This window comes from Centroberyx affinis, unplaced genomic scaffold, assembly GCF_046629955.1.
Source record: "Centroberyx affinis isolate AG114_WGS23_722 - 3 ecotype Tasmania unplaced genomic scaffold, CSIRO-AGI_Caff_v1 ptg000582l_1, whole genome shotgun sequence".
NCBI classification, from domain to species: domain Eukaryota; kingdom Metazoa; phylum Chordata; class Actinopteri; order Beryciformes; family Berycidae; genus Centroberyx; species Centroberyx affinis.
Genome location: NW_027279222.1, coordinates 319,401 through 346,322, shown reverse-complemented (window position 1 = coordinate 346,322; position 26,922 = coordinate 319,401). Strand labels below are relative to the sequence as shown.

The 26,922-nt window shown below is 42.9% G+C and overlaps 1 protein-coding gene across 3 annotated transcripts; it reads left to right on the top strand.

Moving 5' to 3' along the window:
• Positions 1-7,001: 7,001 nt before the first annotated feature.
• On the top strand, positions 7,002-26,784 carry LOC139643319 (poly(rC)-binding protein 4-like). Of its 3 annotated transcripts, none has more exons than XM_071518434.1 (13): positions 7,002-7,125; positions 7,315-7,338; positions 8,748-8,780; positions 10,288-10,404; positions 14,261-14,392; positions 15,756-15,884; positions 17,267-17,341; positions 20,129-20,200; positions 21,819-21,860; positions 21,970-22,045; positions 22,655-22,704; positions 25,558-25,727; positions 26,436-26,784. In XM_071518434.1, exons 1-13 carry the CDS (start codon positions 7,021-7,023, stop codon positions 26,782-26,784), a joined length of 1,374 nt encoding a protein of 457 aa, XP_071374535.1. In that variant the 5' UTR covers positions 7,002-7,020. The 3 variants fall into 3 exon arrangements, with proteins under 3 accessions (XP_071374535.1, XP_071374534.1, XP_071374536.1); XM_071518433.1 differs by having other exon boundaries at positions 21,970-22,051; positions 22,628-22,704; XM_071518435.1 differs by having other exon boundaries at positions 21,804-21,860.
• Positions 26,785-26,922: the final 138 nt, after the last annotated feature.

Genomic DNA, 26,922 nt, shown 5'->3' with positions numbered 1-26,922 from the left:
CCATTCCACATCTTCTCAGGTTACTTTTCTCTCTGAGCTATTGATCATCTCTTCTCCCTTCCCTTTAACTGCCCCCATCTCTCCTTCTTTCTCTGTCAGTGTCTCTCTCCTGTTCTCCCCCCTCGGTCTCTCCTCTTCCCTCCCTATGAGGTGTCAGATTCTCTGACTCATGCCCTGGTGTGGAGGATGGGAGGAAGGCATGGATGAAAGAGAAGAGGAAGAGAGGAAAGTCATTTTGCAGATAGAGAGAGTGACCTTCATCCAGTAAGAGGGATGGGATAAAAGCTTGAGTTAATACCCTGCCAAAGTGTATTCACCACCATGCCAAAAACCCATTCAGAATGATATATGGTCCTAATGTAAGCCCTCTAATAATAAGAAACATGCCATTGTAAGTCTAGGCAAGGCAAATGACCAGAAAATTCCAGCCTTGGATCCAGAGGAATAAACACTCAGGAAAAGTCAAACTGTATAATCTAATGGCAACAGCACTGCAGCATGTGGCATCCAAAACCAATTAGGGATTGACCTAAATTTAAGAGATCTATATGAAATGATTTCACTCTCCTCTCTCTCTCTCTCCAGATGAGTTTGCAGCAGAGATAAGGAAAACTAAATGACAAGCATACAGTATGTATCTGCCTGGGCCGTGCTGTCCCAATATTAACCAAAGCCAGCATAAATACAGGCTCAGACAGTGTCACTGTGTGTCTGGAACCAGCAGCCACTCGGGAGCGAACAATTGACAGCCCAGAAACATGGCCCTGTAAGCTTCATTATCTATATGTTTGTGTAGTATTATTCTAGCTGGCCATAATGAGAAGAAGGAAGGAGCTTGGGTTTACCTAATGAGGAGATGGGCGCCTACGTGTGAAAAAAACAAAAAAAACGAGAACACTTGATCAATGCATGTTTCTCACAGAGTGGCCATGTTCTTTCCGGGGTATAAGGCTATTAATCACTATTGAGTTAGAACTAACTAAACGCTGCTTCAGTCCGACTGTCAGGGAAAATGACAGCTTTGGATAGACTGCCATAATACCGTCAATGCCATAATGCGTCAATTATACTCCTGTTCATTAAGCGTTGGATTCACATGGAGGAATAGCCGTTCTGCCACAGAAGGTGATCTGTCTCTAAGCCGAGTAGGTGGACTGACATCATTGTAAGTTGCCATGACAGAAAGAAGTATTGATTCTCAGCACTTTGAGATATGACAGCCTTCAAAATGGAACCATTTCTGATGTCAATACTTGATCCTGCGCTGTCATTACATCGCTAAAAGTGGAATGGCAGTTGCTATGATGGTGAGAAATAATGTGCAGGCTTTTGTGTATAAATGAGGGACTGTCTTAGTTCTGATGCAGTGACAGATACAGTCAAAATTATGGGTTGGAGATGGGGGGAGGGTATTACTACATTTTGTTAAGAGTAAGAGCCACATTTAATAACCAGGCTGACACTGCTCCAATGTAATCATGTCAGCCAGAAAACCCTGTTCCCACACAATTTAGTAGATGCATAGAAATCCCCACATCAGTGATTTTTTCACAGTATTCTGAATTAGAAAATTTGGCTCGGATGGCAACTTTGCAATAGATTAGTCCAAAACAATATGCAGGAAATCTCATGGTGTTTCTTCACCCTTTAAAACACAGCAGATTATGGATTAAAAATACACTGCCTTTGGGTAATCTTATCAGCGTTGGTCCACATTGAGGTGCAGCAAATCAGCTGAGTGTGTGTGTGTGTGTGTGTGTGTGTGTGTGTGTGGCTGCAGTGAGCAGGGCAGGGCTGCTCGCCTCCTCTCTGCAGCAGCAGAGGAGAGTCGGCTCCAGGAGCAGCAGGCAGCCGGGGGTCTGCTCACCCTCTCCTGGGGGTTGGGCCTCGGGGTTGACAGGCGGCTTGTAGTGTAGGCTGACACGGTTATGCTTTAACACCAGATGAAGCCAGGATCTGATAGGAGGGGACGGTCCCCTCTGCGCCGAGGGCTGACCCCTCCCATTATATGTGACAGAGCCGAGACAGACACGCTGAGAGATGAAACACTGCTCTTTAATTTCAAGCCTCTCCTGTTTCACAGCTCAGCCCCTCTCCTCCTCCCCCTTTTCTCCTCTCTTTCTTTCTTTCTCTCTCTCACTCTCTCTCTTTCTCTCGTCTCAGTGGAGGGATTGTGGAAGTGCAGCTATGTTGAATGAAGCTTTTCATCCTCAAATGAAATCTAGTGCCTTTAATGTCTTTAAGTTCAGAACTTTGCCTGTCAAAGTGTCATAAACTGGAGTTATTGGATATATATTGAACTTAAAGTAACCTATTTAGGTAGAGTTGATAGAGCTGACAATTTGGAACTGTGCATAAGATGGCAGCTATGTCTAAATTCCCCAAATCATAACAGAAGTTCAAACCAGGCTTCATTTGTAAATGAATCTCCATTTGGTTATAGGTACAATACTCTCACTGTGTGGCACGGTTCATAAAGGGGTATCATACGATAAAGCAAGGAATCTCTGTCTGTCTGTCTGTCTGTCTGTCTGTCTGTCTGTCTGTCTGTCTGTGTGTCCGTCGCATATCTCCAGAACCGTTTGTCCGATCAACTTCACACTTGGCGGGTGTATTGTTGGGGACCCAAGGAAGTGCAGTGTCGGATTTGGTGCAATTTGGACACGCGACGCGTTCAATATTAATAAACGTTTGATAAACAAGCGAACAGCGCTCTGTGCAGCAGCGGGGCGAACGGGCACTGCACTAGTTATTGATGAATCCCAGGATGGCTTGTGGCTGTCATGTGGTTAAAGCTAGTCCAAACATGCAGCTCCTCTTTGAATATTCGATTCACATGGGATTCAGTTAATGTAATCAAGAAGCTTCTGCCTACAGTCAACATGTTGCTTAAATTAAAGTATTCCTTGTTTGAATGTACAACCTTTAGCTCTGTTCTTAGTTCACCACCTTCCAATATCTAGACCCTCCATTCTCTCTCTCTGTGTAGTTAAAATTCGACAAAACCTCTAAAGGGCAGTTACTGTGGATGTTAGAGTTGGCGAAAATGGTGTGTGTGTGTGTGTGGGTGTGTGTGTTCTTGCACGAGTGTGTCCATACATGTGCATCTGTGTTTGTTCCCCGAAGACCTCATTAGAGTTTGGGGTGGACGAATGGTGCCATTAAAACCAAATGGAGTGTGACTGACTGACCACTCTTGTGTAGTGAAGAGGAGCTTACAGGACTTCTCTCTCTCTCATAGTTTGTACTTTTTGCTTTATTTTTTCCTTTGCTTTTTGCATCGCAGTTGATGATGCTCTCATTGTGTCATCCCCTGTGCTCAAACATGGCAGTAGTTGTATTCTGCTCATGACTGATAGCTGCAGCGAGCCCTCCCATGGAACTTCTCAGCTGAGAACTTGCTGGAGATCAAAGGCTGTCCTCTCTTGTGTTTCAGCTGGACACGTTTCATGTGTGTGTGTGTGTGTGTGTGTGTGAATTGTTGGCTCCTTTTATCCTAGCAGCTGTGTGTGGTTTGTTTTTGGTACACACAAACCTGTGAATTTTGTGTGGGTGTGTATGCATGCATGTGTGTGTGTGAGTGTGTATATGTGTGTGTAAATGGTCTCCCTCACCCCTTGCCCTTACAGTGCGCGTGTACACACGTTGACACCCTCTCCCTTGCTCCTCTATATGCATCCAGGCGGGGACACCCTATCCCCTCTCTCTCTCTGTGTTTATCGAGTGGACACCCAACACCCCTGGCCCCCTGTATGTACTGTATGCAGAGGGAACCCTGTTTCCATCTCTCACCATGGAGATGAGGCATGTCCTCATTCCTCACCTCCTGTTTCCCCTAAGCCGGCCCAGAGCCTGCTGTTTGCCGGTTGTTCGGGGGACATCGTTGTCTCAGAACAGGTGTCCAGTCTTCTAGACAAGCGGGCTGTACAGCATCCTTTTCATCTCTGCAGTCTCGCTGGACTGGATGCTCCTGAAAACATGGCAAGAAAAACACTATTGCTGGTGCCTGTCAAGGGATGTACAGAGGTTGCTTTTATCTGTGACGTCTTTGATGTGCGCTCCACGGAAGGTAGAAAACAAAAAAGCAATTCTGGTTTCTTGATATCTTTAACTTTGTATTTAATGAGTTTCAAATTCAGTAGCTATTTTTAAGTGGTTGAATAGCTGAGTAAAGACAGGCACGTGCCTTATGGTCATTTGTTTTTGTGTCAGTCATTTGATTTCACAAAATCACGCTTAATTCGGTGTATGTAGAGATCAAAACAAGCAAAGAATTATAACGGAAGCTGCTGCACACTGGATTCAGTCAAGCAGAGCAGGACTGTGAAAGGCAAGGTTAGACAGACAGAGACAGAGGAGCGGGGATGGACGGGCTGTCCGCCTCTGTCCTGGTCCCACTGTGTTTCGGCGGCCTGGCGCTGCAGCCTGCGCCTCGCTAATTCCCTGTTCGGAGTTACCAGGTCTAATTTAGAACAGAGGGGCTCTGTTCATTCTGGAACGCTGCTGCTTGGGATTCTGAAAATGAGGAGTTCAGAGGCTCACCGCCCTCACACAGACACAGAGCACATGCCTTGTTATCAGCCCACAGAGCAGCACATAATGATCCCTCCAACCATTAACTCCTAATGCAATAAAGCGCTAACATTTTAGCCATGCCCTTCAGTGCCTAAACATAATGAAGTTAGCCCACGGGTTGCACAAATGTGCTCTATGATAACACATGTGCTCAGGATGCATCGATCAAGCTTAGTACCATGACTGCTGCTTCTCATATCTTTAGATGACGGCATGGAAAATGTGCTGTTTTTGTTTATCTCCAGTCAACCCCCTGGGCTTTGTTTGATATTTATGGAAATGGTATGGAGATGAGCGTTAACTGATATTCTTGCGTGTTAATTCAATGAGCATCTCTCAAAACGGCAGATGCAAGTGCAGTGCAGTCCAGCAAAATTACACTTTTTGGGGGGATACCAAATACATACAGGCAGTCAAGCTCTGTGATATCTTGAGAAGGATGTATGTGAGCATGTGAACATGTCGTTGCAAGCATCCAGTGCATAAATAAACCAGCTAAGCAGCGATAGGCTTGTGCAGTGAGCAAAAGCAATAAACCTGCCTAGAACAAGCCTCTCAGGAATAGCACCTCATCTAAAATAACACTCTCATTTATTAAACATGATCTCCTCACATAGCCCACCAAATCTACACACCACAGACAGCATGCAGAGTTATAAAAATCACCCACCCACACACACACACATACACGTGCCATCCAAAACATGACAGCCTGTCTATGAGCTAGAAAGATAGTGGTTGCCAGATATAGGCATGTTTGTGTTTCTCATTGCTCAGTCAGTGTAAATACGGTAGGATTGTAACAGTAGGCTGGCATACAGTGGTATTGTGGGCTGGGTGGAATGCATTTGGCTGACAAACAACATTCATATTAAAACAAGTGGCCTTGACCAGTCAAAGAGGAGAGGATAGGTTTGCCACGTTGCTGAGTACAAGTGGTTAGCATGATCCACTACAACAAAGGATTGCACCGGCAGCTGTAGTTTATCCTTATGTTAAAATCATCATAGAAATCAAATGCATTTCTTTATAGCAGAGAAGATTAGAACTATATGCCATTTAATTCCAGGAAATTTTAGGAAACTGATTCGTAGCTGTAATGTTCTTCCATAATTTGCATTGTAAGTTCTGTTAATCATGCAACATCTATATTTATCCAGTGCTGTACTTCCTCTGTCCACGCTGACAAATGCAGGGAAATATAAATCAAGAGGAAACGTAAATAATTCCATAAACTAATTATACACTTCATGCCGAGACTGTGAGCACCCAGGTGACTCACACATTAATCATCATACAGTGTGACACAAGAAGTGACACGCACATAGCCACTGCTGCACTGTCATTTTGTGATCAGTACAGATGCTGCCCATTTGTTGGAGATTTGCTGTCTCTTTATAATCTCCGCTCTGTCTTCCGAGACCAGTGTGTTTTTTTCCCTGGCTGATTATGATGGAGTAGATAAAGCCAGGTCCCTAAAGAAACTCCAAACCTTTTAAATTCTATGGAAACTGTTTCAAATTGAATTTGATTAACTCTGCATAAATCTCATACCCCACTTGTCTGAAAGGACATTTTTTGTTTTTTTTGGTCACGATTTTAAAAATCACTGGGCTCACAGTGAGAGGACTTGCTCGTCAGTTAATGAAGACACAGTTAGTGTGTTAGTCATCGATGGCCACCCGCTGTTTATTAGGACCCATTTCCTCCAAAGCTATAGGGAGCCTGGAATATAGCTGACAGTGCTGGTGCTTCTGTTCAATATCCTGCACACACTATAGTCTTCATTATGACTTTGTTATGAATGGCCATCAATATTAAATTGACTCATACTGATGAAGAAGTTCTTCATAGAGATATTTGATTTCAATGTGCTGCCTTCAAGACCTCCCATGTAATAGCCAGTCGGATTTTGTGAACTCACTTTGTGTTGTCCTCCATTCATCTGCATACTCTGTTGATCCCAGGGAATTATCATTGAGTCAACAATGCAGTTACATACAAAACGAGCTTGCAGCTTGCGTGAAAATAAATAGAAACACAATGGTTTGTTTAATAGTGACACATAATACTCAGTGAATGATGGCACTGAATTAATGTTCCTTGTCAAGGATTTTGTGTATGTGTGTGTATGTGTGTGTGTGTACACACCAGCTGCACCAGCTTTTGGGTGTATAGAAGTGTGCATACACGCATGCATATGTGTATGACTTCATCCACATATTTCTTTGGTATAATGGAAGCCTTGTATTTTTTAGAACAACAATAAATTCTTTTGAAATACTGAACAACGTTTTTTTATAAGCTCAACAAGAATAGTTCCCCAGTCTGACTCCATCAATCATTACTCTATTGTCTCCCAGCGCAGCACTGAAGGATTTGGGAGATCTAGAGAGCCAGCGCTGGCCTTCGTTTGACTGTGTGACCAGCGAATGAGCCTTGTTCATGCGTCTCCCTGCGTGCCACTCCCACATAACTATGAACTGTGAGCAGGACTTTGGAGAGGGCTTGGGAGTGACCCTCACACTTCGACTGCTCATGCATGGAAAGGTACAAGCCAGCCGCATCCACTACAAACAATGTTTATGAATATGCTGTTGCAAGATCTATTGCTGCTTTTTAAATTATAAAATTGCTTTATAGAATTGATACATTTTGAAGGGTTACTGTAAGGAGTAAGTGTTTCAAATGTATTTGCTTTTAATTCATTGTGTGTAATTGCTTTTTTTTGCATTTTAGGAGGTTGGCAGCATCATAGGAAAGGTGAGAATTGCTATTTTAATTCTTCTTCGTACTTCTGTAATAAGTACACCTGATATTAAGTTATGCATTATAATAACCAGATGAGGTAGATGTATTGTTATTTTGGAGAACTGTCCATTGCTCTAAGCCAAAGACCTTAATGATGCCTTCTGTGTGGATTCATAACAAGCCTTTGTAGAATTATTTTCCCTCTCGGTATTTTCTTTATGTTTTGAAATCAACGGCAAACACAAAGCCTCCTGACAAGCCATTTTTGTTCTGAGTATCTACATCCTAAATGTAAATGCCTTAAACCAAGCCTCTTAAGACTCTCTCCATCCCCTAATGCAGCACACTAATCCATCAAACAAAAACATTAGCGCATTGACTGCAAGTCCCCTGTTGAAACTGAGCTCCAAAGACATATTACTGTTGTCCCCTTGTGGGCACTTTCAGTGTTGGTTAGGAAGGGCTGGGCTGCTCGGCTGTATGTTGCTTCGCTCGCTCCCGCTATCATGCCTTGTAATACAACTCTTACAAAGCACATCAATAGAAAAAAGAAAGAACAGAAGAAAGACTGGTAGGAAGAGAGAGATGGAAAAGCTATAAAATGAATGTAGAAAGTAAAGAATGCTGGAAAGAGAGATGAAGCAATGGATATAGCAATGTATTGCAGAGATCAAAATGTCTTAGAGTGAATAGAGGATAAGAAGACAGAGTGAGAGAGAGAGAGAGAGAGATGTGTTTGGCACATGCCTGACTGAGAGCCACTTGATCTGCAGTACTACATCCTCCAATCCTTTTTCCCTTCCTATCTCTTAGGCAAGCCTCTTGTCTCTCCCTCATCAATACAAGGCAGACACAAGAGTCACAATGGACCCCGGATAACACTCGAGTTTGGTGTTTTTAAATTACACCCTAGAATATAACACAAATGACAGGGTAGCTCAGTGAATGAGGTGATACTAAGCAAGTGGTTGTCAGTGCATGTATGGAGGTGTGAATAGGAATGATGAATAGGGGTGACAGCTTTGGGCTTTAGCCAAAAGGAAATAATAGAAGGAGAGGCAATCTAAGAGCAGCGGAGGATGTGCTGCTGTATGACAGAGGTGTGACAAAATGCTCTTGTCCCTGACAGGGGGTCTTCACACAGTCTGCACATGCAGGTGTTGCAGCAGGTGTACACGTATCCCCTTCGAGGCACAAATATATGTGATACCTGACTGAGACAGTGTGCTGAGGACATCACACCGCAGTACGCTGCATACTGAAATTCCAGCTGAAATTTGTTCTGTTAAATTCTAATCAGGTTAATGCGGTTTGAATTGGCAGATTTCATTCAGAGGTGGAGGACACTGTGAAGTCAGTACTTTTCACACAAACCGCATTGGATTCTGTTTAAAGTTGTCCTTCATCTTCTCTTCCCCCAGAAAGGAGAGACGGTGAAGAGAATACGAGAAGAGGTATGTTATTCACGCTTTAGTGTTTCAATCATCTGTGGAGATACTAGCATGATTTCATGTCCTCATACTAAGCAAGATGTGCTGTTGATTGTTTGTGTGTGTGTGTGTGTGTGTGTGTGTGTGTGTGTGTGTGTGTGTGTGTGTGTGTGTGTGTGTGTGTGTGTGTGTGTGTGTGTGTGTGTGTGTGTGTGCGTGTGTGCGTGCCACAGACCCCAAGAGAAATCAGCATATTTTGTTCTCTGTCTCTTATACCAGAGACATGAACCAACCGCAAAGTTTTATTTCCTACCTCCTGTGTAGTCCAGTCTACCACCACAAGTACAGCAGGTTACAGTTCAAGAGAAAACACGATTCAATCTGAGATGGCCTCCAATATTGGTCAGGATGCCTGGTAGTTGTGTTTATTAATATTAAAGCTCAGCTCCCTCTCACTCTGAGCTGTGAGTCTGAAGTACAGAACAGGTATATTGTCTGACTTGCCTTTTGGGCAACAACGACTTCTTTTTCAATTAAAATCCTCTCTCTCTCTCCATCATTCACTGTCCCTCCTCCGCCTCCTCTCTAACCTCATCCTCGCGCGGTGCCTGTCCCTCTGTCATACAGGATTTTGTTCTGCTTAACGCAACTTCCTTTGTCTCTGTCTGCCCCTCTACCCCCCCCCCAACCCCCCCCCCCCCCCCCAACCCCCCCACCCTCCCACCCATAAACCTCAAGGGTGCAGCTGAACCGACGCCGCTTGGTTAACTCTTTGTATTAAAAGTAATTAGGGTGACATTGTAGTGGTACATGTGACTCTTTTTCTGCATGCTAAGGTTTTATGTTGTACTTTATGAGGCAGAAGGATAAACAGAGGGATGGGGAGGTCATGGGACAATGCAGCCGCTGCAGAGCTGCTGGATAACCCACTCACCCACGGCAGTCATCCATCCATTCATCCATCCATCCAGCCAGCCAGCCAGCCAGCCAGTCAGCCAGCCAGCCAACCAGCCAGCCAGCCAGCCAGCCAGCCAGCCAACCAGCCAGCCAGCCAGTCAGCCAGCCAGTCAGTCAGTTCGGGCTTTTGTTAGTTCCTCACTGTATGAGCCTCATCCTGGCAGTCGTCCCCCAGGCCTTATGTACAGCCACGGTGGGAGCATGACTCATTGGAGTGACTGGAGAAAACGTCCCAGAGGTCAGAGCACTGTCCTGTCTCTACTCATATGACTCTAGCTCAGAGGGGATCTGGAGAGAAATACAAGGGCACAAAATGGAGAGAGATGAGGGCAGGGGATTTATTGCGCTATGGACAATGCCCAGAGGAGAAACTCTATTAGATTGTCAGTCTGTGATACAGAGATGTGCTGTGTAACTTTCAATCTCCTCTCCCTCACTTGGCTTCTTCCCCCTGACTCTGCCTCTCTGGCCACTTCAGCCCTTTTGCCACTTCGAAACTTAACCACAAGGAGATTAATATCGACCTTTTAAGTGACCCGGCGACCTCCTCCCTGCACCCTGTCTGTCCCCACAGAGCAGCGCGCGGGTCAACATCTCCGAGGGCTCCTGTCCAGAGAGGATCATCACCATCACCGGCTCCACAGACAGCGTCTTCAGAGCCTTCACCATGATCACATACAAACTGGAGGAGGTAACTATAATGCTGCAACACGTTATATAATACGCCATCACAGCTCATGTGGTAGGATGAATTTAGTCTGGTTCATAGTTCATAGTTCATAGTTTGGGTGTAGCCAAAATAACTTGCAACTGATAGGAGAAATAAAAGCTGCTGAAAGCCATTTCACCACAACATTATTATAAGATGCAATTTCCTGAGCTTCACCTCAGCACTACCACTAATGTGCTTTTATCACTAGCGATTATACTCTAAACCGAAGTGATGGTAGGAAAACATTTAGCTGCATTTGATATCATGATGTGCTTTCAGGTAAGATTATACTGCAGATGAAAATTGGTGGCGGCCCGTGGTAGCTGCTGTTGCAAAACCGTTTTGGCTCACATCGTAGTTATTGTGGTGAGAAGAATGGCATGATGAATGAATTTGCCACCTCTTCTGTATATACAGCAAGTCGTTAAATTTCATTTGTCAGTTGTAGGGCCCTTTAAAAGTGCTGCAATAGATGAATGAATTTATACCTTTTATTTAGAGAATAAAAGGTATAAATTCATTCATCTATTGCAGCACAGAATAAAAGGTATAAAATTGTTTGAACATGTTATTTGGAGAAGGAACACGCCTCACTACTCCACACTTGATGAAAGGGCAGATGACATTAAGTTTGTACCTCTTAATTAAAGACGAGAGGTTTGTGCATGATCTACTTTTGATTTACTAATGAGTTATAGGTAACAGGTTTTCCTCATGCTGTTGATCCCCATGGTGACTCCATCCATCAACAAACTAATTAATATGGTGGAATCAGAGCAGTCTCCACATTGAGTTAGCATCACAGCAGACACTAGCTTGGAAACAGGTGCTCCCTGCTCAGGTCCACCGCCTTCAGTAAACACATGCTGGCTGGGAGCACTGTGCAGTATTCATTAAAGATCTTTCGCACTCACCTCTTTTCAACCCTGTGTTCAGCTGAAACTCTTGAGTTTCCATGGCAACGTGTTGGCTGACCCACTGTGCGCAGCTTCCACCATTGTTGAGTGGTATATGTCTGACATCTTTAATTAACAACAAAGGGGGGGAATAATCTCCTTTTGTGGCCATTGAGTATTTGACAGAATGGTTGTTTCTCCCTCTATACAGTGTATGATTACTCAGAAACAAATAAAAAACAGGGAGACAAGTTCACTTAATTACTTTCATTTCACCAATTGGTCAAAAATATTGATAATAATGAAATCCAACAAGTCACTAGGTTGTAATGCACTGCATCAAAGTTTGTGTGTGTGTGTTACAGATGAGAATCTCACCCAATTTTTGCCACATGGGAGTGAACACACATTTATGCAAATAAAGTGATCAGATAATTCAAAATAAAGTATTCTGTTAATACAAGACATACAGTACTGTACCATACATGGCTTTTTGTTCCCAGGTGTTGAGATAGAGCAAGCATGAAAGCCACATAATCTTTCTGTACTGGGGTCCTTATCCCACCCACAACACAATATGCACTGGGGATTAAGCCAAGCAACTCTTTGTGCGACTAGTGCTTGTGTTACCCGCGGCCTTATTTCCGCCAATTTGCTTTGAGTGTCTCTTTTTGCGAGGATGGTGCAGGAAAGTATTGGAACGTTCACAGTTGTTAAGATATGGCACGTATTTTTAGATCAAATCAAGAAAATGACGCCCAGAGCCTTGTGATTGTACTGACGAGCTACGTGCTTCTCTTATGATGAGACGAGATGCCAGAGAGCCTGATCCGCCCCACTAAATATAGACATGGAGCGGAGAAGCATTAGAGACACATCACAATGTGCTTTTTAAACTTAAAGTTCACAATTTATTGGAAAAAATAAATGTGTTTCCCTTCACAAATGAAATCCCTTGAGGGTCTATGAATGGAAATACATCCACGCTGCCCTCTCTTAAGTCTAACTCTACTCATTTTTATGTTATTGCAAACTGCCCCCAACACATTCCTTTCAAAAACAAGCAGTGCTTTGGCATTCTGTTACACGCTTGTTTTTTCTGGCCAAGTTATTGGGTTGTACTCTGATGGGCAGAGAGACAGTGAGCTGTATTTACATTTCAAAGGCTCAGAGAGACACACTGTTCATTAATTAAGAGCTCAATCTCCACCCACAGCAGAGCAGGGAATGGCGGTTTGCTACCTGCACTGTAAAAAATACTCATCAAATCAATAATGTAGTTTGGTCAACTAATTTGTTTCTTTGCCTCAACTTGCCTAGTGCTGTTATTTTGCACACTTTAATACTGCTATAATCCTTCCTTTTCCCCAAGCTTCTCATTGATGCATTCTACTTAACATGTGTTGAAATTGTTGGTTGCATATGTTTATATCACTATTTGCTGCTGCAATAACCCAATTTCCCCACAGGAATCATTTAACTTTCATCTTATCTTATGCCTTTTTAGTGCATTTATAACAACAATTTGCTGTTGTAGAAGAAATAGTAGCACGAACATGGATGAAATATACATTTTAACTCCATCCACTAAGAGCTTGACGTTACTCAATTAGTGAGCCTTTTCATTAAATGTTGTCAGTTTCCTTAAGCATACTCACAGCAAATGTGTATTATAATCTGACACGTGAAAATATTACTTTAATCCGGTTTTATGGTCACTGGCACTGCAACCATAGTAGCGTGTCAACCTTTAAGCACTTTTAAGGGTTGTGACTCTCAAATTGCATGTCAAAATGCTATCTTTCCATACTTTCATGAGTTTTCTTCAGTGTGTCCAACAGTCCTGACAATTCAAATTGAACCCCATCTCATTTCTTAAAACACAACTCTGTCAACCTCTAACTCTACCAAAAGGTATCTTTCATGAGTCTATTCACTGAGTTATATGTAAAAGAATTTTGTGGTGTGACAAGGTTCAGTTCCTTGCGGGGGGGACACATGAAGGACACATGCAGAGGGTGTTCTTCAGTCTGGGTTTTATCCGGTGGAGGGAATAACTCACAACGCAAATTACACACCACCGGTGCTGGAATTAATGTCTCTCCTTTCGTGGAGAATTCAGCACTCTATATGAATGATTAAACAGTCTTTCCAGGCACACACTGGACTTGGCAGTTGTGTGGTGGTTCTGGCCAGCCTATAGGCTTCTCTCCCAGCATCTACTGGAGCACACAGATACAGAGGCAGAGGTTAATTAGGTGCAGGTGCGGGACCGCTTTCTGCTCCCTCCGCCTCCCAGCCAGCGCTCCACCTGCCTCAGTACGGGTCCCATCAGCTTATTCTGTTGTTCAATTAATTTTCATGCAATAGATACTGGGCATGGGCACCTTGTGGTTAAATGGACTCGAAATTATGAGTGCATTGCCAACTTATTGTTCAGAGTCTTGGCTTTGGAGGCAGTTGTAATGAATTGTTGTGTCTACTGTATTACATTTACCCACTGAATAAGCTATTTTAAGACAATGCAAGTCATTGTAATAAGGAATGAAATGTTGACCTGGCACATTGCAGCATGGCGTGTTAAATTGGAGAGATCGTAAATTCACTGAAAGTTGCTTTTGACTTTGACTTATCCAGTATCCAGTGATGAAGTTGAAAAGTGTGTTAAAATGCATGTAAACACCAAACAGACCTGAATGAGGTCTATTCAAGCTCAGCCCTTTTTGACCGCTCAATGGCCCGATCTGTTAAGTCTGAGTCGTTGGAGTTATGCCCTCAAGTGACTTATCCCTCCCTCTCTCCCCACCTCTACCCCTCCTACTCTTCTTCTGACGTTTTCCTCTCTCCCTCTGGACCCCTGGACCTCTCTCTCCTCTTTCTTTCCAACTGATTCACAGCACATTTTCCTTTGCCAATATCATCTCCCTGTCTCCCTGCAGGACCTGACTGCTCTAGTGGCCAACGGCACCATCAGCTCCAAGCCACCAGTCACCCTGCGGCTGGTCATCCCTGCCAGCCAATGTGGCTCTCTCATTGGGAAGGGAGGGGCCAAGATAAAGGAGATCAGAGAGGTGAGCAGCCAGAACACAAATCTACTCCATCCTCCATGTCCTTGATTTCATTTCCCCTCATCTGTACCTCAAGGCCTGCTGTTTCTGCCTTCATAGTTTGCACAAAATAACTAATAGTACCCAGCTGAATACTTGCATCATTACATTTTAGCTTTGCAGTAGACGTTCTTATCCAGATTGAGAGCAATTACAATGCAAGCATATAAATTAGGGTTGGAGCAATAATGATCAAATTAATCTACAGCTATAAATTGGTAAACCAGTACAGGGAATCAAACTATTGCTCAACAGTGCTGATTGAGATCAGAGGAAATTACTATTTAGGAAAGTGCACAGCTATTTAAGTAAACACAAAACAAATGTCCTATAGCTGACATTTTACTTAGTCTACAATTAGGTTTGCACTAAATAATTGCCAATCACTGAAGAAACTTGTCCGCAGCTTAATCTCCTCTACTGCAGTGCCAGTGACATGAGGAGCGGCAGGAACCACCTCAGTCGAGACAATACAGTCCAGATAGATCACTTAACACAACACATGACTCAGCAGTGGCAGCTTTGAAAGGAAAAAATCCTAACTACATTTTGGCCAGTTTGAAATGTTAGGATTGAACCCACATCAGATCTGCTGCCAGAGACTTCTAACTGGCTGCTGAGGACTTCAGCGATGTTAGCTGCCTGCCGCTCTATGAATAGAATCTCAGTCTCTCTAATTATGGCCAATACTTTCTCTGGTGCTGGCATCCATCTGTTTTGCTGCGTTTATACAGTGAAAACAAGTTGGGTTTTCTTGTAAACATAATCCAAAGGTGATCCGGTTGCAGATCTGTGTTTAATATCCCATTTGTTCACTTGAAATTACCACAGACATGTGACATTCAGACATGTGCAGTTCAATAAAATCCTCCAGTCTATTAGTGGCAGCAGCACATGTAGATGGCTGCCCTTCTGGCGAGCATAAATAATTAAGACTGTTGGTAATGGCTGAGGTGAGGCTGATTACTTTACAGATGCTAAAATGAGTCATTTCTTGGTGATGCAGCTGGAGTGGAGTTGGCTTTATCCTAACCAGCACTCCTTGCCTGCAGCCATTCTATCTCAGGGAGGCATCAGCTGAAATCAAGAGCATGACGTCTTTTGATCGTGGATGAGTTCTCATCCATCTACGACCTGACAGGACTTGACATTAAACATACTACAGCATGGTTGGGCTCCTTCAATAGGATAGGGGGAAAACTGTAATGCCTCTCTATCGTAAGGTCAACAAAGCCCCCACAAATGGAGCGTTGGCGGTGTAATCACGACTTGTCTTATCTCCAGAATCAGACTAATCCTTTTTTTTTTAAACCCCTATCACTGCCAGAGCACCGGAGCTCAGATACAGGTGGCAGGGGATTTGCTGCCCAACTCTACTGAGCGGGGGGTGACGATATCTGGGAGTCAGGACTCAGTAATCCAGTGTGTCAAGCTCATCTGCACAGTAATCCTAGAGGTAGGAAACCTACCATTCCTCTCTCTGCCTCACATCCCCATACCTAAACGACATTTTGTCAGCGCTCTGCTGCAGCAACCTGAAAGAAATAATTGCTCTTGACATGCATGCTCTAATTTTGCCAGCATGCACTTATTGTCTGTTTCACTGCAGCTACTTAGTTAATCCATTTTTTGGTAGGTTGCATTAATGTTCTTTGTTAGTGCTACCTATGACATGTTAAATTGTAGTCCTCTATAGGGTTGATTGTATTCAAAGCACTGATGACTGCAGATGGAAGGGTTTCATAGCATTATCCTCATCTAGAATGTTATACTGAAGAAATACCATCAGAAAATATACAGTTTCTGTCTTGTAGAGTTATGGTTAAAGTTAACTCATCTTTTACACCACTCACCCATGTCTCCTTCAACTAATGGACTCAGGATCGAGTCAGAAGGTGTAGCGCCCGGGTCAAAGTTTTCCATTGTTGGAAAGAACACCAAGCTGTTAACAGAAAACAAACTGACCTGCAGCGAACTCTGTCCACCTTCAGACAACAGCTCTCTTGAGAAAATTGAGGAAGAGATGAGAGAAAAACAACCCCAAGCACAATTTCTCCCTGTGTGTTCATGGCAGCGCACAAGTCCTTTTTGTTTTAGCATTGCAGCTGGACCTGACTGACTAATTGCTAGTTTGATCCAGTTTTCCAGGGCTTTCTTCAAAGGCTTGCTAGTTTCATTAGGATTCTATACCAGCGGGTTCTTGCTTTTGGCTCCGAGATGTAAATTATGCAAAGTTATACAAAGAATTTGCTGTGACTACTCCCACAGAAAAGATGCTCCACATTTTGAGACAAAAAAAAAAACAGCAACACCAACACTGCAGTCACTTGATAAGTTATACAACGCCGTGTACACTGTTATACCCGTGTATAATCTCCTTTTCTTATTGGCCTGTGAAGAATTTTATCTTAAAATGTCTCCTTGTCAGTGAAATGTATATGAGTGTGGATGCTTGATTTATCCGCAGGGTAATTCATTGCTGAGCCTGAAGTGGAGATACAAACTAAAAATCAGGCCTATTATCCATAAAGAGCTCTCACTACGCTGCTTCAATTATTCAGTGAATGACTAATATTACCAAAAGGAAAACAAGGAAGGGAACAATGTCAATGTCATTAGCAGTTTAATACATCATTAATTGTTATTGTATTTTAATGTAGCGGATAGTTCAACATCATTTGCTCTTGCGGTCTCGCTCCTTGACAGCGTTGCTGACGTCTCTCCAGCGATAGTGTAGAGCGTATTCACGTATTCACGACTCGCTCCTAGCCTGCCTGTGTTTTTGATAAAGGTGTATCTCACAACCCCAGACCCCTTGTCCTATTTTTGACTCCTTAGTCTCCCCCGAAGGGTGCCACCATCCCCTACCGGCCGAGTCCTTCACCAGCTGCCCTCCTCATCTCGGGGAATCAGGTGAGGATGTGGGATTCAGCCCAGACAATTTGGGCAACCTAGCTATGTGGTAGATTAGTGTATGAGGCAGTGACCTCTTCACATGAAAAGATTAAGTCCAGGTGGTTGTTGGAGCGGTTTAGAGGCATGGCTTGATACTTGTGTGATCAAATCCTTTTTTAAAGTGAAGAAAAAATAGTCCAAAAGACTAGAGTTCACTCTAGAGTAGAGCTAAAGGTGGTGTTAAAGCATTAAAAAGCCCTTATTCTAATGGCGTCCTGGTCGAAACATGTTGACTCTTTTAATGTGACTCTTCTGTGTACCTTGAAGAAGACTCTCACTCAGTGAGGACAGACTGCAACATTATTTCTCTTAAAATAGCTCTCTTTACCGTTAAAATCTGACATATTTTGAAGTAAAAGTATGTATGTTATTGAGACTTTTTGACAAGCACCTCTATCCCAAGAAAAAAACATTTTGTTGCACAATACTAGAAATTAACTGGATTTTCTATGTACCTGTTGGTTAGTCTTTAGAATAAAGGCTTTTTAATGCTTTAACACCGCCTTCAGCCCTCCTCTTTACCTTTGGAGGGACTAGAACACCGTTGTCTTGTAGACTATTTTTTACGTTTTTCTCAATTGCTTTGGCTCATTTCTTGAAACAGTGTTAACATTCTCAAAGCTCTAGGTGCAGTTGTCAAAATAGCTTATATGGTACAGCACAACACCATAGCTCACCTGCAAAAGGTCATAACTCACCCAAAACATTTAACTCATGCTTCAAAAGTTCAAAGTTATTGTCTCATATAAAAAGTCAGTGCCCTTAAAATGAAAAGTTCCTTTGGCATTGTGTGGTGGTCAAAATGTTTTGATGTTTTGTCAGTATGGCAGTGGACCCTGGAAATGTTCCTTATATCCACATTTCAGTCTTGTCTTATTTTTTCATTGACACTGAATGTTTACTGTACTAGAATGTTATTTTTGTCTAGCTAACTGAATGCTATTGTGTATCAAACTGAATACTATTCAGATGCCGATTTCAACAGTACAAGGTTTTACATTACACATTGCACTCACATTTCCATGGAAATTGTTACTGTATTTTTATTTATGTAAAGTAACTGTCTTACACCACAGTAAACAGAAAACTTACACAGCACAATATAATACAAAAATACATCAATTCAAAAAAAAGGAAAATAATGTATAGCCTAACACTGTAACACAGTGAAGCTGGAGTGCTACACTAAAGACTCCACCTCACTGGATGTCCTGATGCTCCTGTCTGTCTGGCCACAGATTTTTATCGACATCACACCTGATATTTTCCCTTGCGATGCAACGGGGGAAAAATCTTCTTGCATGCCGCAACCATCCCCTGCAATGTTCTATGTCATCACAAGCAGCATCCATTGCAGCAAGCAGAGACCTTTGGTCTTGAGACCGATGATCATACACCTTCCACCTCCATGCAGAAGGACAGGCAATTTACCAATTTAGCGGACGTTACAAAAAATCCATATTACTGTAATGATATTCATGCTATATATGCCTGACAGATTTTGACAATTGAATGGACTATTTTGCATGTGATGGCTTACACAATGAAATAATTAATATATGTTTTGGAGAGTACAACTATTCAACTGAGAAGCAACATGATCAGTTTTGATCAGCAAGATATATTCAACTGTGCAAATTGTAGACAACTGTACTTACTCAGATGTGCTAAAACATTTGCAATTTGATTAAAAGAATGAGAAATTCAAATCTGTTGTGAACAAGTGCCCAGTGGTTTGGAGGTTTGCACATGTTGTTTTGAAAATATTCATTCTCATTTGAGAATTGTGCCAAAGCAATTGAGAAAAACTGTATTAACCAGTTTCTTCCTTTGTTCCTTTGAGAGCAACTGCATATATTATAAGCATAGGCTACCTATCCTCTATACAGAGCACCCAGTGTATTTTCTATTTATTCCTTTTTTTAACGGAATAAATAATTCTTGACTCATCTTGGGGTGAAGACAAGATAAGAGTGGGGTGGGGGGTTGGGATGTATAGATGCTGCTGTTTGGAAAAGGGACAGATATCCTCCCTCCCATGGAGAAAGACACGAGATTAGCGAGTGAGGCTGGAGACCTCTCGTCTCCTCCGGCTGCCGCGGAGCCTGGATATTCTGCATGGCTGTCAGCAGTTCTGACACTGTTTGTGCTGTCTCAGACTCTGGTCAATTTATGGTATGGCATTGTGTTTTGATATTCCTCATAATAAGCTATCAAATTAAACTCGGGGTGGCTCTGGTCCCTGGGAGATGGAAGGGCTTTAATGAAGGCTGCACAGTGATAAGGGATGTTTGTGTAATTTGTCAGAGGAGAAAATGAAGTGGAATGGGAAAGGCTGTGCTGATGAGTCATAGCCTAAGCCTGTTAGGTGTGTGCTGGAGAGTTAGAAATGCAGCTTCAAGGACCTCTCTCCAACCAAATTTGATCTTTAGTCAAAGCCCCAGAAAAAAGGAAATGGGAAAGTTTTATTCAGTCTTTAGGCAAATGAGCCATGAAATATTCCATCTGGCAAGTACATATTTGCTCATTCTAATCATTACTCCCAATGCAAATATGATGACTATCTGACTTTATAAACATGATAACTGGTGTAATTTAATAACATTTCCCTAATTAACTATTTCTATGTTCATATTCTGTGACAGTGCTGAACTGTCATTTGCAGACAAGCTTCTGTTAAATCATTCTTCTCTCTCTAACGTGAAGCTCAAGGTGTTTCTCTCATGTGTCACTGTGTGTATGTAGGTGTTTGAGGCATCAGAATTTGCACCCCACCCTCTGTACTCAGTCACCCAGGGTGGCCTCGACCTCCAGCAGGTAGGTGTCATCTTAACTGAAGATTCATTCACATGACGGTGAATAGTCTGTGAATAATGTCTGTAATTCCACTGAATATAAACATTTTTTCTGTAGAAATCTTGTGTACTGCATTTTTCTAACATTGGTATTAAAGTTGGCTTATGCCAACAGGCAAGATTAAATTATTTTTATTATTATTATTTTTTTTTTTATGGAGATACCTTAGCATGAAAGGCATACAGGAATGAGATTCAGGCTTGTGAGGAGGTGAGTGGTGAGTGGGGTCAGGGGTTGTGGTATGTCCAAAATTACACAGTCCATCATCTGGCATGAGGCATTAAAAACAACAGCTGAATGTAAGCTGCGCCTATTGTTCTAGTCTGTCATCAGAGACATAACCCCTCCTGAAACCTGATGCCGTCACACACACCGCCACAGCCCCACCACCTATAATTTTTAGTCCTTCACAGCTCCGCACCAGAAACAGAACGGGTTCAGGAATATTCCACTCATGATAATAATAGCAGCATACTGTCATAACGTCAGAATGGGAGATACAGTAGCTACCGACAAATCAGTCGCAGATGGAAAAATGTAACTTTGGGGTAATGTAATATAAAGTGATTCACTGTTGAAACCACTCATGCTGTAAATGGCAGGATTATTGCTAATAATTCATGCTGTTTTCTTGTAATTTCTTATATACACAGTTATAATGTATTGATGCATTGTGGGGGAGAGCTTTCAGTGTCCTCCAGTTTATGGCCATGGTATGGACTGGTAATACTAGCCAGACTGCTGGCGTCAGTCAGAATTGAGTTAAGCTAAGTGCTGTCTGGTCTGGCCATAACCGCTATGAGAAAAGGCTACAGACACCACCCTCACTAATTACAGGAGGGAGGGAGGTGGTGCTGGACAAATGAGTCAGATAGATAGATAGATAGATAGATAGATAGATAGATAGATAGATAGATAGATAGATAGATCATAAGAGATTCATTCTCAAACAGAGAGATGAATGGAGGTGTTTGAGGGAGTAGAAATGAGGGGGAAGTGAGAGAGAGAGAGAGAGAGGGAGAGGGCTCATGCGTATGTGAGTGTGCATAATTTAAGATAATGGGGGATGGGTGATAGGTAGAGTTGAAAATGAGGGAAGAAAAAGAAATGATATGGGAGACAACTGAAGGAAATTGCACAGGTCACGTGTTAAAGGTGTTACGTGTAGCATTTTAATATCAATAAATCATTACCATGTTAATTTTGAGACATTACTGTAATTACCATAAACAAATGAGACCATTTCGGAGAAGATTGTCAGCTTCTACCCGCCTCTGCGCTGCATTTCACATTGTGTGCTATCGGGCCGGATTTCACAGGAAATCTGCTGTATTATTTTACAGCACAACTGACAGCTCTTGTCCAGTTCTGGCTGAAATACAATCAAGTAATTCCCTTATGCTGAAAAACACATGATGTCTCAATGTTTATGAACAATGTATTGTTTCAGAGTGCAGCGTTATAGTTGTTGACGTATTATGTATGACAGTAAAGCACTTCCATTAATGGGCTAAGGAGTTATGGGCAGTGTGAATGTTTTATCGCTGTAATTTACTTAATGCAGGATACTCTCTTGCAGGCCTACACTGTGCAAAACCAATATGGCATTCCACACTCAGAGGTACAGTACATGTTTAACAATTTGTGGGAATATTATAGTTCAATATAGCATGAGTGTTTCTGATGGTTTTGTGTACACTGCATCAGGTTTCTTGCTCTCTATTTCACAGTTGGCCAAGCTACATCAGCTGTCAATGCAGCAAAGCCTGAGTCCAATTGCCCAGCCTGCTTCAACTCTTATACCTGGTAGGTGTAGTAGTAACAATAGTCGTCATTGCCAAATCGGCTGGCATTTTGGAGTAGACATAAACAAGCAGCATTTGCACTGGATTATATTACCACTACCCTGACAACCAAATGAATAGTTAAATTCAGCAATTTGTCCTAAAAGAATTAAGCACCATGGAGAGTTTTGTGTTTTCAATTGCTTTCTCCATCTGTAGTTTGTTTATTGTAGATTTTTTAACATGCCTTTAGATGTGAGAGTTTGGGACTCCATGTCATTAGCAGCACTGATTATGTGCTTATGTGCTTGTGGCAGTGAGGAGGAGGAGAATAAGCTTTGTAGCTCTCGCATATCTCCCAGTCAGAGAGAAAACTATTATGCAAAATGATATGTTCCACAGAGTCAGAGGACGGGGAGAAAGAAAAGAATGTGTGCCATGTTAAACATCAGTCCATTAAAATGGAAATTAACTGCTTTGCTAAATCTAGCAGTTCTACACTGAGTGGGTTTCTTATACAACATATCAATGACAGATTGCGTGACTTCTCTAACTAAAGGAATTTAATGCACATTCAAATGCGTGATATGTCAATTTTATTAAGTTGATGCTTGTATTTCTCTCTCATTAGGGATGGACTCCAACTCTCAGACATCTCAGGAGCTGCTTATTCCCAATGATGTAAGGTTTAGCAACAAATGAATTTTGAATTCTCATTTTTATGTTGTTAGACAGAATTGCTCCATCAGAACAACAGTAAAAACAACGAGAAGTCAGCGCAAGCATCACATGTTCAAAGACTCTGGAACCGGTGACTTCAGTTGCTCGAGGCCCGAAGCCCCAACCGCGAGGATGTCTTGTGCGACTTCAAAAGAGACGGGAGACATGTTGGCAACTTACTAATTATCCCCATTATTCTAACCTCAGACTCACCCAAGGTTAAGGGGATTTTGAGCTGATATGGATCCTTTTGCATTATTGTCTGGGCTGCAGTTGCAGTGTCTTAGAGTGACTCCCATGAGTACCCAGTAAATCCTCTCATGTTCCCTGACCTACTTAGAAGCTGTCTGCTGTCAAAACAGCCAATAAAAAACAGACAAAGATCCTTTCCGTCTTCACTTAGCCTCTGCAAGGGATAGACGAAATGTCTCTCCAATCTCAGGGTAGAAATCACAATGCTTAGATTCATTTGAAAATGAAGTCAAACTAAATTTCCCTTCGATGATCAGTCTAGTATTGGTTTTGCCTGCCTTGGTCAGAGAATATCTGGCTGTCAGCTTTGTCTAGTAATTGAGGTAATTTGCTTCTGTTTGCTTCTTTTTGAGTTTGACTTGGAAAGAATAAGCCCAGGAAACTCGCTTCTAAAATTAAATTTGTCATGAAATTTCCCCCAAAAAATGAAATGTGCACACAGATTCTGAAATACTCTCTAATATCACATTTGCACTTCAAACACATTTAACTGCAAGTAGCAGCAATGACATTCCAATAATTTTCAATCAGTAAAATAACTTTTCACCTTTTTCCTATTTGGTATAATAGGCATAATGGGAAAACAAATAAGAATTGATCTGAATAATCAAGGGTTAACTGTATAGCAGACAGCCACAACCCTTCAGCAATGTTGCTAAAATGCCTGAGGGTTTTGTTTTTTTTTCCAAGTAAACCCCCGACATGCCAAGCCTTACAATGCGTCAGAGGAATGAGCGTGTTCAGGGCTATATGTGACAGGGACAGCTGTAAGCTCCAGCCATTGTTCCAGAGAGACTTATAGCCATGACTGAGCCCACTTTGACCACACAGTCCGACTCTGTGCTCACGCATACTGAGGGAGACTTGCCCTTACAGTATGCACACACACACACACGGAGGCATTCAGGAACTGCTTGCACACCGTCAGCAGTATACTGTACTTCTGCGGGGGGAAGATTTAGCCGGAAGAAAAATGGTTACACCCCCACCACCCCATCCCTCTTCCTGTGTCCTTACAAATGACTGCCTCAGCAGGAACTCAAACAATATATAGGCCACTTAGAGTTTAAGACCAGGAGCGCCGTACAGCATTGCTGTCATTTGAACGTACTGCTTACGACAAATAATCACCATAGCAAGCATACCTGCTATTTCTCCTGTGTCATTTATCTAGCGCTACACAGATGAATTTGTATGCAGTTGCAATTTTCTTCGGTGAAAGGCATTGTTCATACAGGAGGGTGTGTGTCCTGAGGTCGTGCATACTAAAGTGGGCGTGCTGTTGACAGCTGGTATCCATTGACAGCTGGTCTAAAAGGCCAGGGTCCAGCGGAGATTCTTGGTCCCAGCGGGGGAGAGACATTATCTGTGATCTGAGGTCTGTAGTGGCCATTGTCTCTGGAGTTGCTCTTTAGGCTGGCTGCGCTCTGTGTCTACCCCCTGAATAATCTGCTGTGCCAATAATAGCCAGCCAGACCAACCAGGTCGCTGTGTGACAAATCAGACATTGTGGAACAGGCTGCTTACTTCTGGGGAAAGGAATGCGAATGTGAAATGCAGGGAGAAGGACAGGAGCACGGACGCTGTGTGTGTGTGTGTGTGTGTGTGTGTGTGTGTGTGTGTGTGTGCGTGCATGTGTGTGTGTTGTTGTGTTTCCACCTATGCGTCAGCCGCTGTTAAGCTGCCAGCACACACATACTACAAGTACTTCATCACTGTCTAGCCCACTCACTATATATCTGGCAGCATAACCCTGTCACTGAGCCCTGACACCCTGCACTTGGGCTGATACTGCGGGCCTGGACTCTGGTCTTGAAGAATGAGATGATTACCTAGGCCTGGAGCTGTTAAATATCTATTGTCACTAATAGGCAGGAGTCCAAGTTAGATAATGAAAACAGAGCAAAAGTGTTAATGTATAGTGGAATGCCATAAAACCTCAGCGTCAGTGTCTAAACTACTCTCAGCAGAAAGACCGCCGCTCAAGCCGGTGGGACTCTATATTATATGTTTTGAGTTATTTTCCCATTACGTTTTCCATTAGTGGGGAGATGCATCTAGCTGGCTTGTGTTTGGGAAGTGATTTGTTTGGGAAGTCATCACGACTCTGAGAAATCAATAACCTTTTAGCCACTCAGATTAATGAGAGGCAAATGTGCCCGCTCTCGTCTCTTTTACCGGGGCACACGCAGTTGCAATTAAGGGAGACTCTGGGAAAAAAAAAGTGTTCTTGACATGCAAGATGGATGACTAAGCCACTGAAGACAAACAATGTGATTGCAATATTTAGAGTGGTCTGCATTTTGTATACAGTACATACAGTATTAAGTCAGCTCAACAGTACCGCACATAATTTTCTGTTCTAGTATTCTGCTTTTGCCCTTTTCACCAGAATCACAGTTTCATCAACACTGAGAAATAGCTGTTGTTTTATGCCTTCAAACAAATGATTTGTCAAACGTTTTCTTTGTACAGTATGCCAGCTGTCCTCTTAATTATATCCATCTAGCCCTTCATCTTTCCATCCATCAACCAATCTATCTTTCCCCACTTGTTTTGCAGCTGATAGGCTCAATCATCGGCCGTCAGGGCACTAAGATCAATGAGATCAGGCAGGTGTCAGGAGCTCAGATCAAGATCGGCAGCCAGCTGGACGGCACAAGTGACCGTCATGTCACCATCACAGGAACGCCGATCAGCATCAACTTGGCCCAGTACCTCATCACCTCCTGGTAAGGGCCAGCAGCCAGCACAGCTATCCAATGAATCACCGCAAGCGCAGGCCTGGGGGAAATGCATTGCTTTAAAAGGGTCAAAGGTTATACTGTATGGTGATACATGATAATGAGGTATGTCCTTGTGCTGCTGGTAATTGGCCTCGGGGGAATGAAAAGCCGAGTTGTGTTGTTCTACATGGCGGTGTCTTGTAAGGTTTTTTGGAATTCTGTTGAAAAGCAAGTGATGCAAAAAATTGCATCATTTAATATTTTTCCAGAAACCTCACCCGAAGTTTGCAGCCATAGTTACAGTATACACTACCAGTCAAAAGTTTGGACACACCTGATTGAGTGAATTAATTGAGTGCTTAAATGCTTGAAATTTGGTTCTTAGACAAATATAAATAGTGAAGTTGATCCTATCTATGAATTTCTTTCCAAACCCTATGCCTTTCCATCAAAGCAAAGGGAAGCTACTTTAAGAAATCTAGAATATAAGATAGTTTTGATTTGTGTAACACTTTTTTGGTCACTGCTTAATTCCATTTGTGTTATTTCATAGTTTTGATGTCTTTACTATTCTTATAAAATGTGGAAAATAGTAAAAATAAAGAAAAATGTGGTGTGTCCAAACTTGACTGGTAGTGTAATCCTCTAATCTTCATTCCCTGCCTGTCTCCGTGTCTCCCCATCCTCCCTCCTCTGCCTCTTCCGCCCACACAGTTTAGAGACAGCCAAATCCACGGCCCAGGCAGCCACCATGGCTGCTCCGGTCGACCTCAACATGGCCTTCACCCAGCCGGCCTCCCCGGCCGCCTCCCCGACTCCCACCCTGGCAGCCATGGGCGCCCTCACCCCGGCCCACGTCCTGGGCGCCCCCTATGGCGCCATGCCGCTCTCCGGCCTGCTGGGGATGAAGTCGGTGCCCTTCCTGACTCTGTCCAGCCCCGCCCCCACCGCCGTGGCCGTCACTGCGGCTCCCGCTCACACCACTCTGGCCGCCTACACCACCAAAATCTCCTCAGCCAACTGCATCAAAAAGCCAGAGAGACAGAAGTTTGCTCCCTACTGATGTAGCCTCCGCATCTCCGTGTGCGGAGAGTCAGATGAAGGACAGCTGTTCAGTGTTCTTCCACAAAACGCCTGATGTAGCCATAACCGCTGGCAGAGATTCTCTTGACTTTACTCTACGACGCACCAACAGAGAAGA